This window comes from Mya arenaria, chromosome 14, assembly GCF_026914265.1.
Source record: "Mya arenaria isolate MELC-2E11 chromosome 14, ASM2691426v1".
Lineage (NCBI taxonomy): Eukaryota > Metazoa > Mollusca > Bivalvia > Myida > Myidae > Mya > Mya arenaria.
The window spans coordinates 63397921-63415995 of NC_069135.1; the positions used below are offsets into that span (position 1 = coordinate 63397921).

At 37.1% G+C, this 18075-nt stretch overlaps 1 protein-coding gene across 1 annotated transcript; it reads left to right on the plus strand.

Moving 5' to 3' along the window:
* The first annotated feature begins 15859 nt into the window (after window positions 1–15859).
* Window positions 15860–16775, plus strand: LOC128216379 (protein GVQW3-like). Its single transcript, XM_052922939.1, has 2 exons — window positions 15860–16212; window positions 16514–16775. Exons 1-2 carry the CDS (start codon window positions 15860–15862, stop codon window positions 16773–16775), a joined length of 615 nt encoding a protein of 204 aa, XP_052778899.1.
* Window positions 16776–18075: the final 1300 nt, after the last annotated feature.

The following is an 18075-nucleotide window of genomic DNA, read 5'->3' on the forward strand; positions in this document are numbered from 1 at the left end:
CCGCCTCTGTGTATGATAAGCCCGCCTCTGGCTAACAGTTGCATGTATGTTTATAGTTCAGTTATTGATCGGATTCATGATCGTGTGCGTATCTGTATGAATGTAATAAAGCTCTATTAAACTATCCCGTTTTGGGTCTGTTGTATACATTACACTGACACCATTACATTGGCGACGAGGATTGAGGATTAAAAGTGCTAGTGGATTAACATAAGAAATACGTCAGTGTCAGGATTAACGCACAATGTCTGGATTAGCGCCGTTCCCGAAATTTGATTTGTACGTGGAGGAAACTTCCTTTGGCACCCGATGGACTAAATACGTGACAAAGTTGGAAAACTTGTTCACAAGACATAGCATTAACTCAAAACAACCGGAGGAAAGCGCTATTACCTCACCATGCCGGAGATGAAGTATTCGAAATATACGAAACATTGAATCTTGGAGACAGCGATTCAAACTACGATGACGTCAAGCAAGGGTTAGCAGGCTATTACCAACCGAAGAAAAAACAGAGAGTTCGAGCGGTTCGAATTTAGGAACCTTAAACAACGACAAGCTGAAACAATAGACCAATTTGCAACTCGCCTCCGCCAAAAGGAAAACAGTTGTGAATTTTCGGACAAAGACGGTGAAACAAAGAGCCAAGTCATCCAAGGCTACGAGTCAAAGAAGCTACGACTAAAATGTCTGGAAGAAGACAAGCCACTTGAAAATATTTTAACAATGGCAAGAACAATGGAAATTGCGGACAGACAAGCCAAAGCAATGGAAACGCAACACAGCGACGTAAACAAATTAAAGCCACATCGCGACACACAAAATCGCAACATGCAAATTATAGCTATCCACCCTCAGCACAAGGTAAACGTCAACAGCAGTCAAGACAAAAATGCAGAAAATGTGGTGGCAAATACCCACATCTAAACAAGTGTCCAGCCTATGGAGCCACATGCAATTATTGTCACAGGAAAAATCACTTCATAGCAGTATGCAGAAAGCGTGAAAGGGCTCAGGTTCATGGAATTGATCAGGTGAGAAATGAGCAATCAGTGTCCGACACAGAAGCATTATTAAGAGTTAACGTTTAGACAAATGACAAAGTGCCGAAGCTAAAATTAACAATAAATGGTGTTCCAACGAAAACTCTCATTGATACCGGAAGTTCAATAAACATAATCAACCAAGATGTTGTAAACAAAATGTAACCAAGGCCAAAGCTGAAGAAAACAAACATAAAAGTGTTCGCATTTGCACAAAATAAACCGTAGACTATAAAAAGCAAATATATATTTACAGTGGAAACTAAATCAAAAGTGACAGCAGCAGAATGTCACGTTTCAGGGGTCATCAGTGACATTAATCAGTTACCAGACATCTGTTGAACTCGGTATTGTGCCAGTAATAAACTCAGTGAATAATAACAAATACGAGGAATTATGTGACAAATATCTGTCTGTGTTCACAGGACTAGGCATATTAAAAGACAAACAAATTAAGTTTCATGTTGACGAAAACGTCGTGCCTATAGCACAACCAGCTAGACGAATTCCATTTCACGTGCGATAAAAAGTGGAACAGGAAATAAAACGACTAGAACAGCAAGATATCATTGAAAAAGTGAATGGGCCGACAACTTGGGTTTTGAACATTGTTGTAGCACCAAAGCCCAACGCTCCAGACCAAATAAGGCTTTGTGTGGATATGAGAAAGCGAATCAACCCTTGAAGCGCGAGCGTTATGTAGTGCCTAAAACTGATGACATCATCCTGGAATTAAACGGATCAAAAGTAATCTACAAAGTGGATTTTAACAAAGGTTTTCACCAGCTCGAGCTGTCCGAAGAGTCACGCAACATGACAGTGTTTGCATCACATATCGGATTATACAGGTACAAACGACTGAATTTCGGTGTAAGCGTAGCGCCAGAATTATTCCAGAACGAAATACGACAAGTGCTAACAGATCTCGAGAGAACATTAAACATATCGGATTACATTATAATACACGCACCGAACCGTGAAGAACATGATCGGAGACTCGAAGCCGTACTGCAACGAATGTAAGACGGAAATCTCACACTCAACAAGCAGAAGTGCGAATTTGGTAAAACTTCTGCCAAATTATATGGTTTTGTTTTTTTCGGACAAAGCATAAGTCCCGATCCAGCGAATCAGTCTGGTATTAAACGTCGTAAAGAATGCATCGCCTCCTTGTATTTCCCAGTAATAATAAATATATGACATGGTGTCAGAAGAAAAGTGATTCAAAGGATTATTAATTATCTGGAATATTATTTCATATATGTGAATAACTTGTTACTGTAAATTTAAAGTGATTATGCCAAAGAAATCAGAATGGAGTCCAAAGCATCATCACCGATTAACAGAGGAAACCCAATTTAGCGGAAACTTTCAAAAGATGGGAGCAAAAATTCAACTTGTATATGTTGGCGTCTGACAAAATTAAAAAGCCACAAAAAGTCCAAGTCGCAGTTCTTTTAACATGCCTAGGAGATGAAGGAATTGAAATTTACAATAATTTTCAAATTTTGAAGGTGAAACTCCTGATTTGGACAGAGTGATTGAATTATGTCGGGCTGCAGAATGCAGTAAGCAGCAAATACAGGAAATAAACAAGGAACAAAAAGGTAGATGTCATAAAAACAAGACCGACTCAAACAAACAAATTTAGAAAAACACAACAAAAACCTAAGCTTCCAAACTACTATAGGCCGTCAATAACACAAACAGTTGACTGCAAAAAATGTGGACGGAAGCATAAGGCCAATGCCTGCCTTGCATATGGATTTAAATGCAAAACATGCAAGAGGCTAAATCACTTCACGTCTGAATGCTTTTACAACAAAAAGTCTGTGAATAAAATTGACGAGAGCAATGAAAATGATGTGTTTGCCGGTGAAATCACAATATCGGCAATTAACAGCAACAATGGATGGTATGAAAATATAAAACTTGAAGACGACGCAACAGTTCTATTCAAACTGGACACCGGTGCGGAAGGAAACGTTATTCTGCAAAGTCTCTTCTACAAATTACCTGGACTAAAGCTACGTAAGACAAACATTACTCTTAGAACATTTTCCAATCAGTCTATCACCCAAATGGGTACAACGACCATAAAGTGCGAATTAAACAATGGCGAAGTGCAATCATTTGATTTTTACGTAGTCCATTTCAAAGCAACGCCTACCTTGGGAATAAACGCATGCAAGAACTTAAATCTTATTCGGAAAATTGATGCAATCAAAGAAAACTCATCGCTGACAAGCGAATCGATAATTAGAGACTATGGACACATATTCACAGGTTTAGGGAAGTTTGATGGGAAACATCATATTGAAATAGACAAAACCGTACCTCCTGTGATAAATGCACCAAGAAATGTACCGTTCACATTGATGCCAAGACTCAAAGAAACATTAGATAAGTTGGAAGAAAAAGGTGTAATAAAGCCTGTATATGAGGCGACTGACTGGGTCAACAACCTAGTAATCGTAGAAAAGAAAGACAAGTCCCTACGTCTTTGTCTCGACCCGAGAGACCTAAACAAAGCCATAAAAAGACACCACTTCAAAATACCCACACTGAAGGATGTCACGGCTGAACTAAGTGGAAAGAACATTTTCACAATTCTTGATGAAAAAGATTGATACCATCAAGTAGAGCTAGACCAAAAAAGCTCATACCTATGCACATTCCAAACGCCATTCCAAAGACAACGTTGGACACGCGTACCTTTTGGATTGAAAAGTGCAAGCGAAATATTTGTCATGAAAAATATGCAGACATTTGGGGACATCAAAAATGTCAATATGATTGCAGATGACATGATCATCGCTGGAAAAGATGAAGCCGAACACGATGAAGCGCTTAGGCAAGTGCTCAGACGAAGTCTGTGAAAAATATGGGGACACTAATCAGTGAAAATGGGATGAAGCCAGATCCTGAAAAAATAAAGAGCATCACAGAAAAGCCACCCCCTGAAGACAAAAAAGGGCGTGTAGCATCTACTAGGAATGATAAACTACTTGGCTTCATATATTCCTAATATGGCCGAAATTACAGCGCCATTACGCATGCTATTGAATAAGAATGCAGCGTTTGAATGGAACCATGAACAAAAGCCGCCATGGAAACAATGAAAACAATATTGACAAGCCAACCAGTGCTGAAATTCTATGATTTAAACAAAGATGTCACGGTACAGACGGACAGTTCGCAGCACGGAATTGGTTGTTGTCTTATGCAAGACGGACATGTGATTGCATATGGTTCAAGGTCACTGACTTGAGATGATTGAGATGATTTGGCGCAAACCAGTAATTAAAGCGCCACCTAGACTGCAAAGAATGTTGTTGAGACTACAAAGATACTTAATTACCATAAGATACGTAACTGGCAAAGAAATGTACGCAGATGACACTCTGGGCAGAGCACACCTTAACGACAATATCTCAGATGAGACCGAAATTGAGGAGGATATGAACATAATGATACATTCGCTCGTATCCGAACATCCGATGGACGACAAACAGTTGCAAATCATAGAAAACAAAACTGAAAATGATGATGAACAAATAAAGGCTGGCCAAATCACATAAAAAGTATCCAAGCTTGTCTTAAGCTGTATTGGAACATTAAAGATGAAATTCACATCATTGATGGAATGTTATTCTTTAACGAAAGAATTATTATCCCGATCGAAATGAGGCGAGAAATTCTCATGAAATTACATGAAAGCCACCTGGGAATATCAAAGACAATAGCTAGAGCCTCTGAGTCTGTATACTGGCCACGGATGAAATAAGACATTGAAGAAATATGCTCCAAATGTACAATCTGCAATATGTACTAGGAAACAATACCAAAGAACCATTACTACAACACGGACTCCCACTGGGACCTTGGCAGAAGTTAGGGATAGACCTAATGCAGTACAGGAACCGTGATTACGTAATTGTCGTTGATTACTTCTCAAAATTCGTTGAGCTACGGCTATTAAATGGAAAAAAATGCACCAACGGTAGAGGGACATCTAATGGCTATATTTGCAGTGCACGGCTGGCAGCAACAAATTGTAGCCGATAACATGCCGTTTAACAGCAAACACTTTAGAACATTCTGTGAAAAGCATTCAATCAAACTAACAACGGCATCACCAATTTACAGTCAAAGTAATGGTCAGGTTGAAAGATATGTAGGAATAATCAAATCATTGTTACGTAAAGCTCATGAAAATGGACAAGACGAAAGCATAGCCTTGCAGGAATATCGGAATACGCCAATCACTGGATGCGAATATTCTCCCGCACAAATGCTCATGAGTAGGCGATTGCGAGATAAAATACCTACGAAGTCAGATCTTTTGAAGCCGAAAGTGTGTGAAAATGCCTTCGAGCAGTTGTTAAAATGCCAGAAAAATCAGAAAACGGATTTATGACAAAGGAGCGAAAACTCTAAGTAAACTTAACCCCGGAGAAAATATCATGTATAGAAAGAACGATCGCTGGGAACCAGCAGTTGTTCATTCACGCAACCCAGCACCAAGGTCGTATATCATTGACACGAACACCGGTTCTAGACTCAGGCGAAATCGGCGTCACCTATTTGACACGAGAAACAAAAACAACGCGGACAGGGTAACAGACGCACACATGCCCGGTCAAGGAGTCGAAAACTTCGGACGAGCGCAGCGACCCAGACGGCAAATAAACAAACCAGCACGCTACATGGAATAATGTGTTTAATGGGTTATTAGTTATTCAGTGTAAAACCTAAAAAAAAGTGCAAAAAGGGATAATGTGCTAGTAACGTCTTATCCCACCATAACAAATGCGTACAGCATTACCTCAATAAGCCAAGATAAATAAAAGAAATAAGCAAAATACATATATGTAATAAGCAAAATACATATATGTAATATTTCTTAAAACCTAAAACTAGGAAAAGTTTTCAATTTGCCAATATTGCAAGTATTGAGGTCTTACTGTTTGCAAAACTAATTTGTGTGAAATATCGTGTAATTACGTTGTATAAAACATCATTATTTGTTTAAAGTGCACATGAAAGTTTTCTTGAATTAACCTAGTACAGTGTACAGATACTCACCTCACATTCAACTCTTGACAGCAAGAACATTAATAGAAAAATAATGTGCCATGCAAGTGAAACATCACGGGACAGAACCATTATAGCTGACTACTCAGAAACATTAATTTGATAACCTGTAAAATCAGCATGACTAAATTATCAGAAGACGTTCATCAATTTGTAAACTAACAAGAACCTTCAAATATTTACAGCTGTTGTTTGTATTAATGAATTGATAACAATTATCTTTGCAAGGAAAGGAGATGTCATGTGAATTGTATATGACCTATATGGTCCATGCCTCTTGACCTCTCGTAACCTTGTTATTCTGAGAATATCATGAATGAATCAGTCTGGTATTATAAGTCTTAAAGAATGCATCGCCTCCTTGTGCTTCCCAGCAATAATAAATATATGACACAGCCAAAATCACAGCGATTCAAAATATAGCCGAGCCGAAGACAACAGGTATGACCAATTACCTCTCAAAGTTCATAGACAAGTACTCTACAATTACGGCACCTCTGCGCGATTAATTGAAAGATAGCAGCGATTTTAAATGAACACATCAGCAGCAAACTGCTTTCGATCAGCTGAAACAAGCGCTATGCAGCGATACAGTGATTAGCTACTTTGACCCGAAAAAAACCCTCAGAATTCTGGGCAGACGCAAGTCCCGAGGGAATATCAAGGATATTAATACAAGAAAACAAAGTTATCGCATATGGAAGCTGGTCATTGACACCAATGGAAAAGCGTTACAGCCAAACAGAACGAGAAATGCTTGGATGTGTTTGGGGCTGCAAACATTTTCACATGTACTTGTATGGAAAGGCATTCCAGCTAGTTACAGACTGCCGCCCTCTGCTCTCAATATGCACAAACTCTAAACACATGCAGTCAGCTAGACTTGAACGATGGCGATTAAGACTTACCACCTACACTCTGACAGTCAAGCACATGCCTGGAAATAAAATGCTAACAGATTACTGTTCCCGACATCCAATAAATAATTACTCAAACGGAAAAATAGCTCAGGAGTATGTTAATTTAATTGTCAATTCCGCAATGCCCAAGTCATAGGCCCCTATTAATATTGCCTAATGAATATTCATGTTTATCTCAGAGTGAGGCTTTCTAAACAAGCAATCTAGCTGCTTCCATAGAAACATGTATAGTTGACCATGGCGGAAGCATTAGCACCAGCATCTTATGGTCATCGTGATTTGGATTTAATACCACATTTAAACTTTAGTTTTGTTGAAAATTATGTGAAAGATAACCAAAAATGATCTGGAGAAAAATCGATTGATATAGGTTTTAAATACTATAGTGAGAGCTACATCCAGGATCTCAAAGGTATGTTATTTTATGTTGTGTTACATTCATTGTTTATGTATACAGGCCTGTAAATTGCAAACCATATTGATACAGAGCTGTAAAGATTGATCATTCAGAGCCCGTTTATAATCATCTTAACCCTCTTTCCCTAATATATTATGTAATAAGCGGGCAGCTATTCATACTTTTACCACCAAAGCCAGAGGGCTTATCAATACACATTCCTGGGGGTTCTCTAATTACAAGGAGTGATCTGATGGTCAGAAAAATTCAGTGGTTGATTTACCATAGTTCTCATTAAGCTTTTATCTAGTTATATTGGTTTGTAGTTTCATCATACAAAATGTGATGTGTTTATTTTTTTTGTTGCAGTTTCAAAAACAGATAATGGGTGTCGATTGGATGGAAAATGTTACAGATCCCAAAGGAAAAATGAAAACCCACGTATGTTTATTAAAACAATTCAAAAAACATGATGACATACATGTACAGAGGCAATATATCAATATAAAATAACAAATGAAGAAATGCAATATACATTTTATGTTGATTTTTCTCTCAAGTCAATGCGTTTATAAATTAAAATAAACATCCATAATGATATATTTTTAAAATGAATGAACTGCAGGTATCCTTCAAGAATGACGAGAATATAGAGATCACAAGCTCATGGTGTTCGTGCCCTATTGGTTTGACAGGTGTTTGTGGCCATGTAGTGGGAGATCTCTACACAATTAACAAATACAAGAAGCTTGGGCTTAGGGCTTTACCTGAAGATTTATCCAAAACGTCTCAGTCACAAACCCATCATGTACCAAGGGGACCTCAAATAAAGGGCCAAGCAGTTCAAAACCTGAAAGTTTCTGGCTATTCGAAACGGGTAACAGATGAGACAGCCACAGCTTCAGGCATCTCATCAAATCTGTATAATCCGGTAAGAAGCACCCCAATAAAACACTAACACTAAATTTGGCAATGTGCCTAAAGGGTCAGTGTTAAGTTATCAACAGAAGCTTGAAGATGGATACGTCATGAATGTTTATGACGGCATGCCTTTCCCTGATCTACCTCCAAGTGATATAATGGTCAATATGCTCCAATGTCCACCAAATGAAAAACAACAAACTGACTTGGAAAACCTTAAAATTAGCTGACAAGAATCCATTAGGTTTGAAACTCAGACAAGATTACAAAGTAGAAATCCACTGTGGTATAAAATGCGTAGAAATCGTATCACTGCATCTAACGTTGGCGAAATATATAAAAGAAAAAAGAAGCCAACCTCACTTGAGTCTCGTTTAAAATCAACAAGAAAAGTCACAACAATTGCAATGAAGCATGGAATTGAATGTGAACCAATTGCAGCTGCAGCATACGCCAACTTTAAAGACAACAAAGTAAACCTGTATCCTTGTGGGGTTGTTGTTAGCATAACATCGCCATGGCTAGCAGCAAGCCCTGACAGAAAGTTATATAATCCTGAAAATAATCCGCCATTTGGGTTATAAGAAATCAAGTGTCCCCAAGCTACAAGTGTTCTAGAAGTCCCCTATTTGACCAGAGATGACACAGGGAATTTGCATCTTAAAAGAAATCAAACTTATTATTATCAAGTGTTGACACAGCTAGCAGTTACTGGTCTTGAATGGTGTGATTTGTTTGTATGGTGTAGTAATGATCATCACTGCGAAACAGTTTACTTTAATCGAGATGTTTGGCAAAATGTAAAAAACAAAGTTGATTTGTTTTTCTTCAACCACTTCATATGAAGACCACGCCTTTACAAGTGGACCTTTAAAGTTGGCTATAATGCATGCCACCGTCCATAACTGATTGACAGAACCAACCAACGACCATGGGATTGGTGAATCAAACAAAAGTTTTTCTTTAATACGCCTGTTCATTCTTTCAATGTGTATTCGAAGACGTGCAATTTGTTCAATGTTCTCTACTTCTTTTACATCAAATTGTTTTTTGTTGCTTAAAAAATCTGGTATGTTTAAAGTAACACCAATTTTACTTAAAACTTTCTTTAAAGTAAAACCTTTATCTGCCATTACATCATCATTAGGTTCTAACAGGTCCAGTAGTCCACAAAGTTGTGTTATTTCAACATCAGACATAGACCCAGTATAAAGACTGGAAACAAAAGTAACAGCACCATGTGGAGCTATACCTAAAAGACACTTGACTGTTGGTGATCCTTTGTAGCTGGAGTATGTTTGAGAATTTAAAACAAGTGAAGATGCCATTTGGGTTTTTAATTCAGTACAATCAATTACTACTCTTGTTCGAGGATATAGTTGTTTAAAACTTTCTTGCATGTGTTTTTCAATCTCATCTCTAGAAAGCCATATAGGTAATGAGCCAAGCGTAAAGTAAAGAAAATTAACCCATGTTATAATTTTCCTGCTTACAGTTGAAAGAGAGCAATTGAATCTGACACTCAAATCTTGTTCTAACAATCCTGCTTTTAAGCGACAAAAAAACATGAACATTTCGTCAATTAACAACATATTTCGTTTACGTCCAGCTAAACTAATTGTTCCACTACTTCTGTAATAGGCCGACTGCATCGTCTGAGCTGAGGGTTTTATAATGTCAAAAATGTGACAAATGCAAAGTATGATGAAATTCCAGTATAGAATGAAACTAATGAACTATCTAATAAAAACCTAGTGATGCCAAACTTTTCAAGTTGAAGTTGCTGTTTGAGATTTTCATTTTCAACTTTCTGGTCAGCCAGCTCTTTTTGCAGCCTTTCAATTTCAATAGTATATTCTTGTATTAGTGTCGCTGTGAATTCAGTAGTTGAACTTGATGCTTGTTGAGGTAGACTGTCATCACCAGTTGACACCTGAACACTGAAAACAAAATGAATACATATACATGTGCATGTATTAAGTTTGTTTACATTAAACATTACAGCTTATGATATCACATTTATTTTTCATTTTGATGTGTAATATGCTCGTTAAATATTATACTTGCATATGTGTTATTTTACTTTGTTTACATACCTATCATCTGCCAAGATCTTCCTCTTCAATGCTCTCCTCATTGGTTTGTCACTGCTCCAATCAAACACAGACGGAACAGAAGTTGGCTTGAGACACTTCCGGACTGGTGTCCATGCCCTATAATCTTCTTGTTTGAAATGTTTTGAACAAACAACTGTCATCTTGGTGATCTGAAATCAAATTCTTGTTTATCAATGCTGTTTAGCATACATACGGTATTGCTAAGTGTCTGCACTGACCCACTAAACTTTATTGCTAAGCATTGTTTATGTTTCTTTTTGATTGTTTATTACTAATATTTATTTTGAAATGACATGCTTAAGTGTTACTTTTTTAAAGCAATTCAGCCTATGAACATGTGTCTTATAGCAAATGTTTTCATTACATTGTCAGACAAATAGCCTTAGTTTAACAGAAAACAAATTGAATTTACCTTGAAATGTTCTCCTTCATCTCGTCTTATTTTCACAATCCATTTCTTTTTCATAATTGAATATTTATGTACTTTATGGAAGTGTATGTTATTATCATACCTAGAATCTGAGTTACATAAAGGTACACAGCAATGTAAAGCAGATTTTGCACTGAGTTGCTTCGTGCTTGGGCTTATCAGGTGGTCAGCCATTGTGTTTAGATTCTTGTTTAGCTAGCCTCGCTCTGGTTATGGAATGCAAGGTAAGCATATAATTTGAGAGAGGCCTATTAAATCTCCAATACGTGGCAAGTGCCACAGCCCAAGATTGTTTGCTGACATGCATAATTTCCGCGCTTCAAAACAACACGTGGATTAAGCAAACATGCGCCGGTGATGGCAGCAATATCTGTTATCAGCAGCTTGCAGACGAATTGACCGTCCTGTCAACAGAGTATGGAAACGTTCTCCTACAAGGAATCAAGCTGTGCATCCCAAACAGCCTGCAATCAAAAGTTATTAACCTAGCACACGAGGGTCACCAAGAGAGAAACAGAACAAAAGCGGTCTTACGAGAAACCTGCTGGTTCCCCTATCTGGACAAATTAGTCGACGAGCAATGCAAGAATTGCATACCATGCATGTCTGCATTACCACAAACGACGGCAGAACCCATCAAGCCAAGCCAATTACCAAAGAAGGCGTGGGATGAAGTGTCAGTTGATTTTTGTGGGCCGTTTCCCACAGGAGAATATTTTATGGTAGTTATCTGTGACTACAGTAGATACCCATTAGTTGAAGGACTAACAAGCCTGACTGCACAAAATGTCATATCGCACCTTGAAAGAATTTCGGAATGTTCTCAATTCCAAGTGTGGTCAAATCCGACAACGGAACGCCGTTCAATGGCCATGAATTTACGCAATTTGCGAGCGGTATCGGGTTCAAACACCGGAAGATAACCCAACAAGCCACACAAGCCAACTGATTGGTAGGAGCATTTATGAAGCCACTAGTAAAAACAATGAAAACTGCGACAGCGTCTGAAAAGAACTTTAAATCTGAACTTACTATTTTTCTAATGAATTACAGATCAACCCCACATCCAAGCACAGGACGTTCGCCATCTGAAATAATATTCACTCGCAAAATTTAGACAAAACTTCCAACATTTACCGTGCCGAGAAATGATATATATATGTACGCAAAAGGGACACTATAAATCAAAGCAAAAGAACAAAAAGTATGCCGATGAGAAAACGGAAGGCAAAACCGTGTATATAACAGCCAGGCGATTCGGTCTTTGTTAAACAACCGAAACAAAATAAATTGACAACGTCATTCACTCATAAATGGGGATGCGTCGTCAGACGAAAGGAATCCATGGACACAGTAAGCTATGATGACCGTGAAATGACACGCGATGCCGCACACTTTAAGTTGGTACCTGTACCGCCAACACACAGCCAACAATATAAACAGCTTTTAGGGCTGCGTGAGCAGCATAACAACGAAAGCAAACAACGTCGATCAAACAGACGACGTCAGAAGCCGATACGTTATTGAATGAGTGTTAATTGTGAGATATTTTTTATCCATAATAATGCCTGCATAGTATAAATGAGTTTCTTGATGATAATAATAGTGTGTTAATGGTGCTGGATTTAAAAATAATAATAGAAAAGGTGTTTGAAACCAATAGGTCATAATAAAACTTATTAAAAAAAAACAAGAAAAAAAACTATTCACATGCAAAATGCTAATAAACTTAATTAGTGAAGTGTGTTAACCAATTCCATGGAGTAATAACAATGAACCTCAAAATTCTGGGAGCGTCCGATTGACCAGAACATTGCAGAGATCAGAAACTGATTTACATCCGCATCATGATAATTAAACAGATATTTGCTGGGAAAATCTCTTCCCGGTCAAACCATTTACATGATATCATCTTAATGCTATAGGCACAAGCCGGATTTTCTAACATTTGAATTTAATGTTTGTTCTTAATGATCTATTTAATGTGTGTGCTTTTAGACAGTGAGAGTTTTATTACCTGACATTTTCTTAATTTGCGAGGAAAAAGGGTCAGAGGTAAATTTATAGACAGACAATAATCTTGTTTATTTAATACATGGTTGCAAATGATTTGATTATTGCAATAATATTTAAGAAAATGATAGTTTATGTTAAAATTAAATAATAAAATGTTTTCTGAATAATTCAGGAAAATATGTTTATATGATTTTTTTTTTGATTTTTTTTGCATATAAGTTAAATCAAATCCGTGTAAAGGAAGGATGTAGTGGCCAATCAGAGCCCAGTATTGATAAACCCGCCTCTGTGTATTATGCCCGCCTCTGGCTAACAGTTGCATGTATGTTTATAGTTCAGTTATTGATTTGATTCAAGATCGTATGCGTATCTGTATGAATGTAATAATGCTATATTAAACCATCCTGTTTTGGGTCTGTTATATACATTACACTGACAACATTACACCACCCCCAACATTTTTGCAGCCCTTAAAACACAAAATGATTGATTATAAATACGCATAATATGTATTGGGTGTGATTGCATATCCCTGTACATAGTTCCCATTGTATCATTGAGAAGTTTTTACACATTCAGTCATTTGTTGAATGTTTTGAGACTACTGAGGGGCAGGGTGCGTGGTCATTAAGGTTATCAGGCCAATGGAACTAGCCCCTTGTGGGTAAATATGATCATGCTATTTTTCATATTTTTTCAATGGAATTTGAAGGAAATATATATTTGGGAATGGGTCTGTTGATATTTTAAGATTCTTTAAATTCAAAATGGAGGCTTTATATTTATATAAATTTAAAATTCTTGGGAAATGTTCAAAATCGTTGTGTTTAACGAAGAAACTGTAGTGTCACATGAAGCAAGATATAATGTTTGACAATTTTAGCCAATTTGGTAAACATTAAAAGGAAAAGCATTTTTATTTCCTTGGTTCTGCAGTATTTGAAACGCATTATAGATGTTTAATCATGACATATATTATATTTTCTATGTTGCAAATTTTTACTTTATTATTTTTCTGTATTTTATTCCCCTTCCCACTTTAACCCTTATTCAGGATGCATAACTCTTTCCTGTATGTTTTATTTAATGTAATGGTTGTTCGTAAACGGATATTCTGTAACCCAGATAGTACTTACTTGATTAGCTCGTTTTTGTTGTCCTAGGCACATCTTTGTAGCCCCCACGTTGTAAGTATCTTTACGTGTATGTGTATTATTTTAAGTTTTGTATTCTATTTTATATGATGGGTTTACTTCTGAGGTAAATGCTACATCGTCAAAGTTCGTTATAGCTGTGTCGATCGTACCCAATAATGTTCGTACCTAAGCACAGTGATTTGGAGGGAACGAGCTGAATTTTGACCTTTACAAAATTTAGTGACATTTTACCTAAAATAACCTAAAATATATTTGAATTACGGCACTTTTACAAAGTCAGAAAATCTCGAATTGTCCATGTGCCTTAATTCATAGTTATTTATGCTAGATAGTTGGTATGAGTGACCCCTTTGATGAATCTGAAGAAAAAAAAAAATATTTTAGGTTATTTTAGGTAAAATGTCACTAAATTTTGTAAAGGTCAAAATTCAGCTCATTCCCTCCAAATCACTGTGTACCTAAGAAGCTTCCATAGTCCTCAGTGCTGTTTGATGGGATTTCAAGAGGATCTGTAAATAGCCAACACATATAAATCTTTATAGCGTTAATTTGCATCAGTTTAAATAATTTTGTGTTCAAATTGTCATTAGTCCACCTAAATGTCCGTCAACAAGTCTTTTGACAATTTTTTTACTATGGAAGACTCGAGACGTCCACCATCCCAGAAAAAGTAGCAAACGGTCTTTGCGCAGAGTATCCTCGCAGCCACAATTTTGAAATTATCTCTGTTATAAATTCAAATTTCTACAATACTGTTATTGCCTACTATTAATGCACCAGTCTATTGTAACCAGCTCCCCCCCACAGTTCCAGGCAAAGGTGCTCGTCACATTGCCTGGATACAGTAATAATTTTTTTTTTTAATTTTTTTATTTTTAATAAAAACATTTTTTATTTTTTTTATTGTTTATTTTGGTCAAAATAGTAAATATATGTCATTTATTTTTTATTTTTTTTATCTTGACCGAAATAATTTAAAAAAAAAATTAAAAAAAATAAAAAAAATATAAGAAAATATGAAAAAAGTATGTATTACTGTATCCAGGCAATGTGACGAGCACCTGTGGTTCTAGGGGTATACCGGGAATAGCCCGGCAAATGGGCCTGGTTTTTATCTTCCAGGTGGCCCCGCAGTGCCGTGTATATGTGGTGTTTTTTTCTTCTTGCAAAAATACCGGGGAATGGGCCTTACCTGGGGTGCGGGGGCATTTGGCAGGGATTTTATCAGCAGTTTTTCTCCGCTATTCCCCGGACCTGGGGGTGGTGCGTGGTTACAAATGACTGGTGCATACACACATATTTATTTACATGTATGTCATACCCCCCAAAAAACATATTCAGATATCATAAAACACTTACGTGTGTCGATTGTTTATCAAGTATCTTGATATCTGTAAATCTGGGACAGAGCTGACAGGTTGTGTAAAAAACGGAGTTTTCAAGTGTAACAATATATATACCGTTTTAACCTGCTAAGTATTTTCTATCGATTGCTATTGCCGAATATGTTTGTATTGTTCTTTTCTCAAAACGGCCCCTTTTAATACCATGGTAACGCGCAACTGGCGCAGTAAAATCTACAGTTAACATATGTGTAATGCATTTGTAATAACCTCCAACACTATAGCTCAGATAATATTGAAACACCGCCAAAACGTCATTTGAAGTATTTGTGACGTCATATGCAAGTTTGACGTCATTTGAACGTTATATGCGAACAAGTATCATTCAAAACTAGAAACAACGATCAGAGTGTACGAAATGGCGTCATCAGATCGCATTGAAGCTCAGGCAGTTATTAAGTTTTGTAGTGAATTAGGGAAAACGCCGACACAAACCTACAAGATGATACAGACGACAAGTGTAAAGAACACTGGTGTCAGTCGCAGTCTGGTTTTTGAATGGCATCGGCGTTTCTGCGACGGCAGAGAGAGCCTTAAAGATGATGTGGGTAGAGGAAGAAAAAGGAAATACGGTGTGACGTTGGTGACGTCAATCGATGACGCATTAGCAAAGGACCGAGGGTTAAAGGTCAGGACGTTGTCAGAGATGTTCGGTGTTGGCTATGGAACAATTCATAGAATACTTACTGAGGATCTACAAATGTCGAAGGTGTGTGCATTAATAATACGATATGAAAATATTATTTCTTAAAAATAGTTGCTCATAAATGATTCAGCATCTTTATGTTAAAAAAACGTATTTTAATTAGATCAGAAATAATTTATCAAACTAACTTGCCCAGTCTAAGGATCTAAATTACTTAATAATTGAATTAATAATTGAATTAATACACGTTTTTTTATTTTCACAAATGATTTTTCAATTTAAAAAAAAAATGCTTGCAGGTTCATGCACGCTGGGTTCCATGCCTGTTAAAAGACCATGAAAAGAACTCCGTGTCCATGATTCTAGAACTTTCCTTCGAAGGTATAAGCGGGAGGGAGACGGTTTTCTTAGTAGGATTATAACAACAGACGAGACGTGGCTTTGGTTTTATGACCCCGAGACAAAATCGCAGTCGGCCGTGTGGAAACGAAGCGGATCCCCATCTCTCAAGAAGGCCCGGGTGTCAAAGAGCTGCGGAAAGTACATGTTCATCATGTTTGCTGACATGCACGGGATGATTCATAGCCACGCCGTCCCAAGCCATATGACCATAAATGCAGATTACTAAAGCAAGGTAGGATTATTTTTTATACTTGATAATTAGTTGTTATTCAATTTTCGAGTTTTGATATAAATATCACTATGTAATTCAAATATTTCCTTATGTTTGAAGTAAAAACTATTTAATTGCTACATATTAAGCAATTTATGTACCCCTTTTTTATTTTAAATGAACAAAAAGTATGTGTTATTTTAAAATATGTGATATCTAACATAATTTTGTAAGTTGCATATAGCGAATCGTTTCTTGTCACACTTATTATCACATATGCGGGCCGTAATGTCTTTTTCACTTGAACAAGTACTCCGCCGGGACCTCGTGCACGCATTGCAGAAAAAGAGACCGGGGACTCCCCTCGAGAATTTCATTTTGCATATGGACAATGGATCATCCCATACTGCACAGACGACACGTTTGGAGATCGGGGTCCTTGGATTCGAGACAATTTCGCACCCACCATATTCCCCAGATTTGGCACCTTTTGATTTTGCCATCTTCCCGGCAATCAAAACACAATTAAAAGGAAATTGTTTCGATTCGCTGACAGATCTCCGCACGGCAACATCACAAATCATCAAACAATATGACTCGGGGTAGAGATATATTCCGCCACCAATGGATTCATCGCTACCAACGGTGCATCCAGTGTGACGGCGATTATTTTGAAAAAAACTAGGATGACGTCGATTACGCTATTAACGTCATTCCAATGCATCCAGCGTGTGCCGGGTCTGCGTTAATGACCTTCGTCAGAGCCCTGTAACTTTCGCAACATACGTACTATTTTTATGAAATTGTCAGTATTTGTAGCGGATACTATCCGCGTCTTGTTAATGTATATGTTGATGTATAAATATTAAACCATATTGGTTATGTGAAAACAATCCTGTTTATTTTGGATCATCCCTCGTAATTGCTTGTTTTCTTTTTTTTACTATATGAGCTATGACAGTCTGCCTAAAAAAAATTCAGTACTTAACCTTTTGGGCATGTAATTGAAGAAAACCACTTGCCCAAAAACAGTTTAACTTGCTCAAAATATGTTTTTAAAAACCCAACAAAAATCAAATTGTAGTGATCATTTATTCCCTAAAGGATAACTGCAAATTGAAAATAAAAACACAAACGAGAGAAGAATTTAATTAATAAGCGTCCAAGTTTCGGGCAGAGGCTTAGACGCTTATAAATTTATTATTTAATAAATAAGCGTCGGGCAGACGCTTAGACGCTTATTAATTGAATACTACAAATGCTGAGCACCTGGAATGCTGTGACTTCACCAATTCATGCGTAAATATACGAAAGC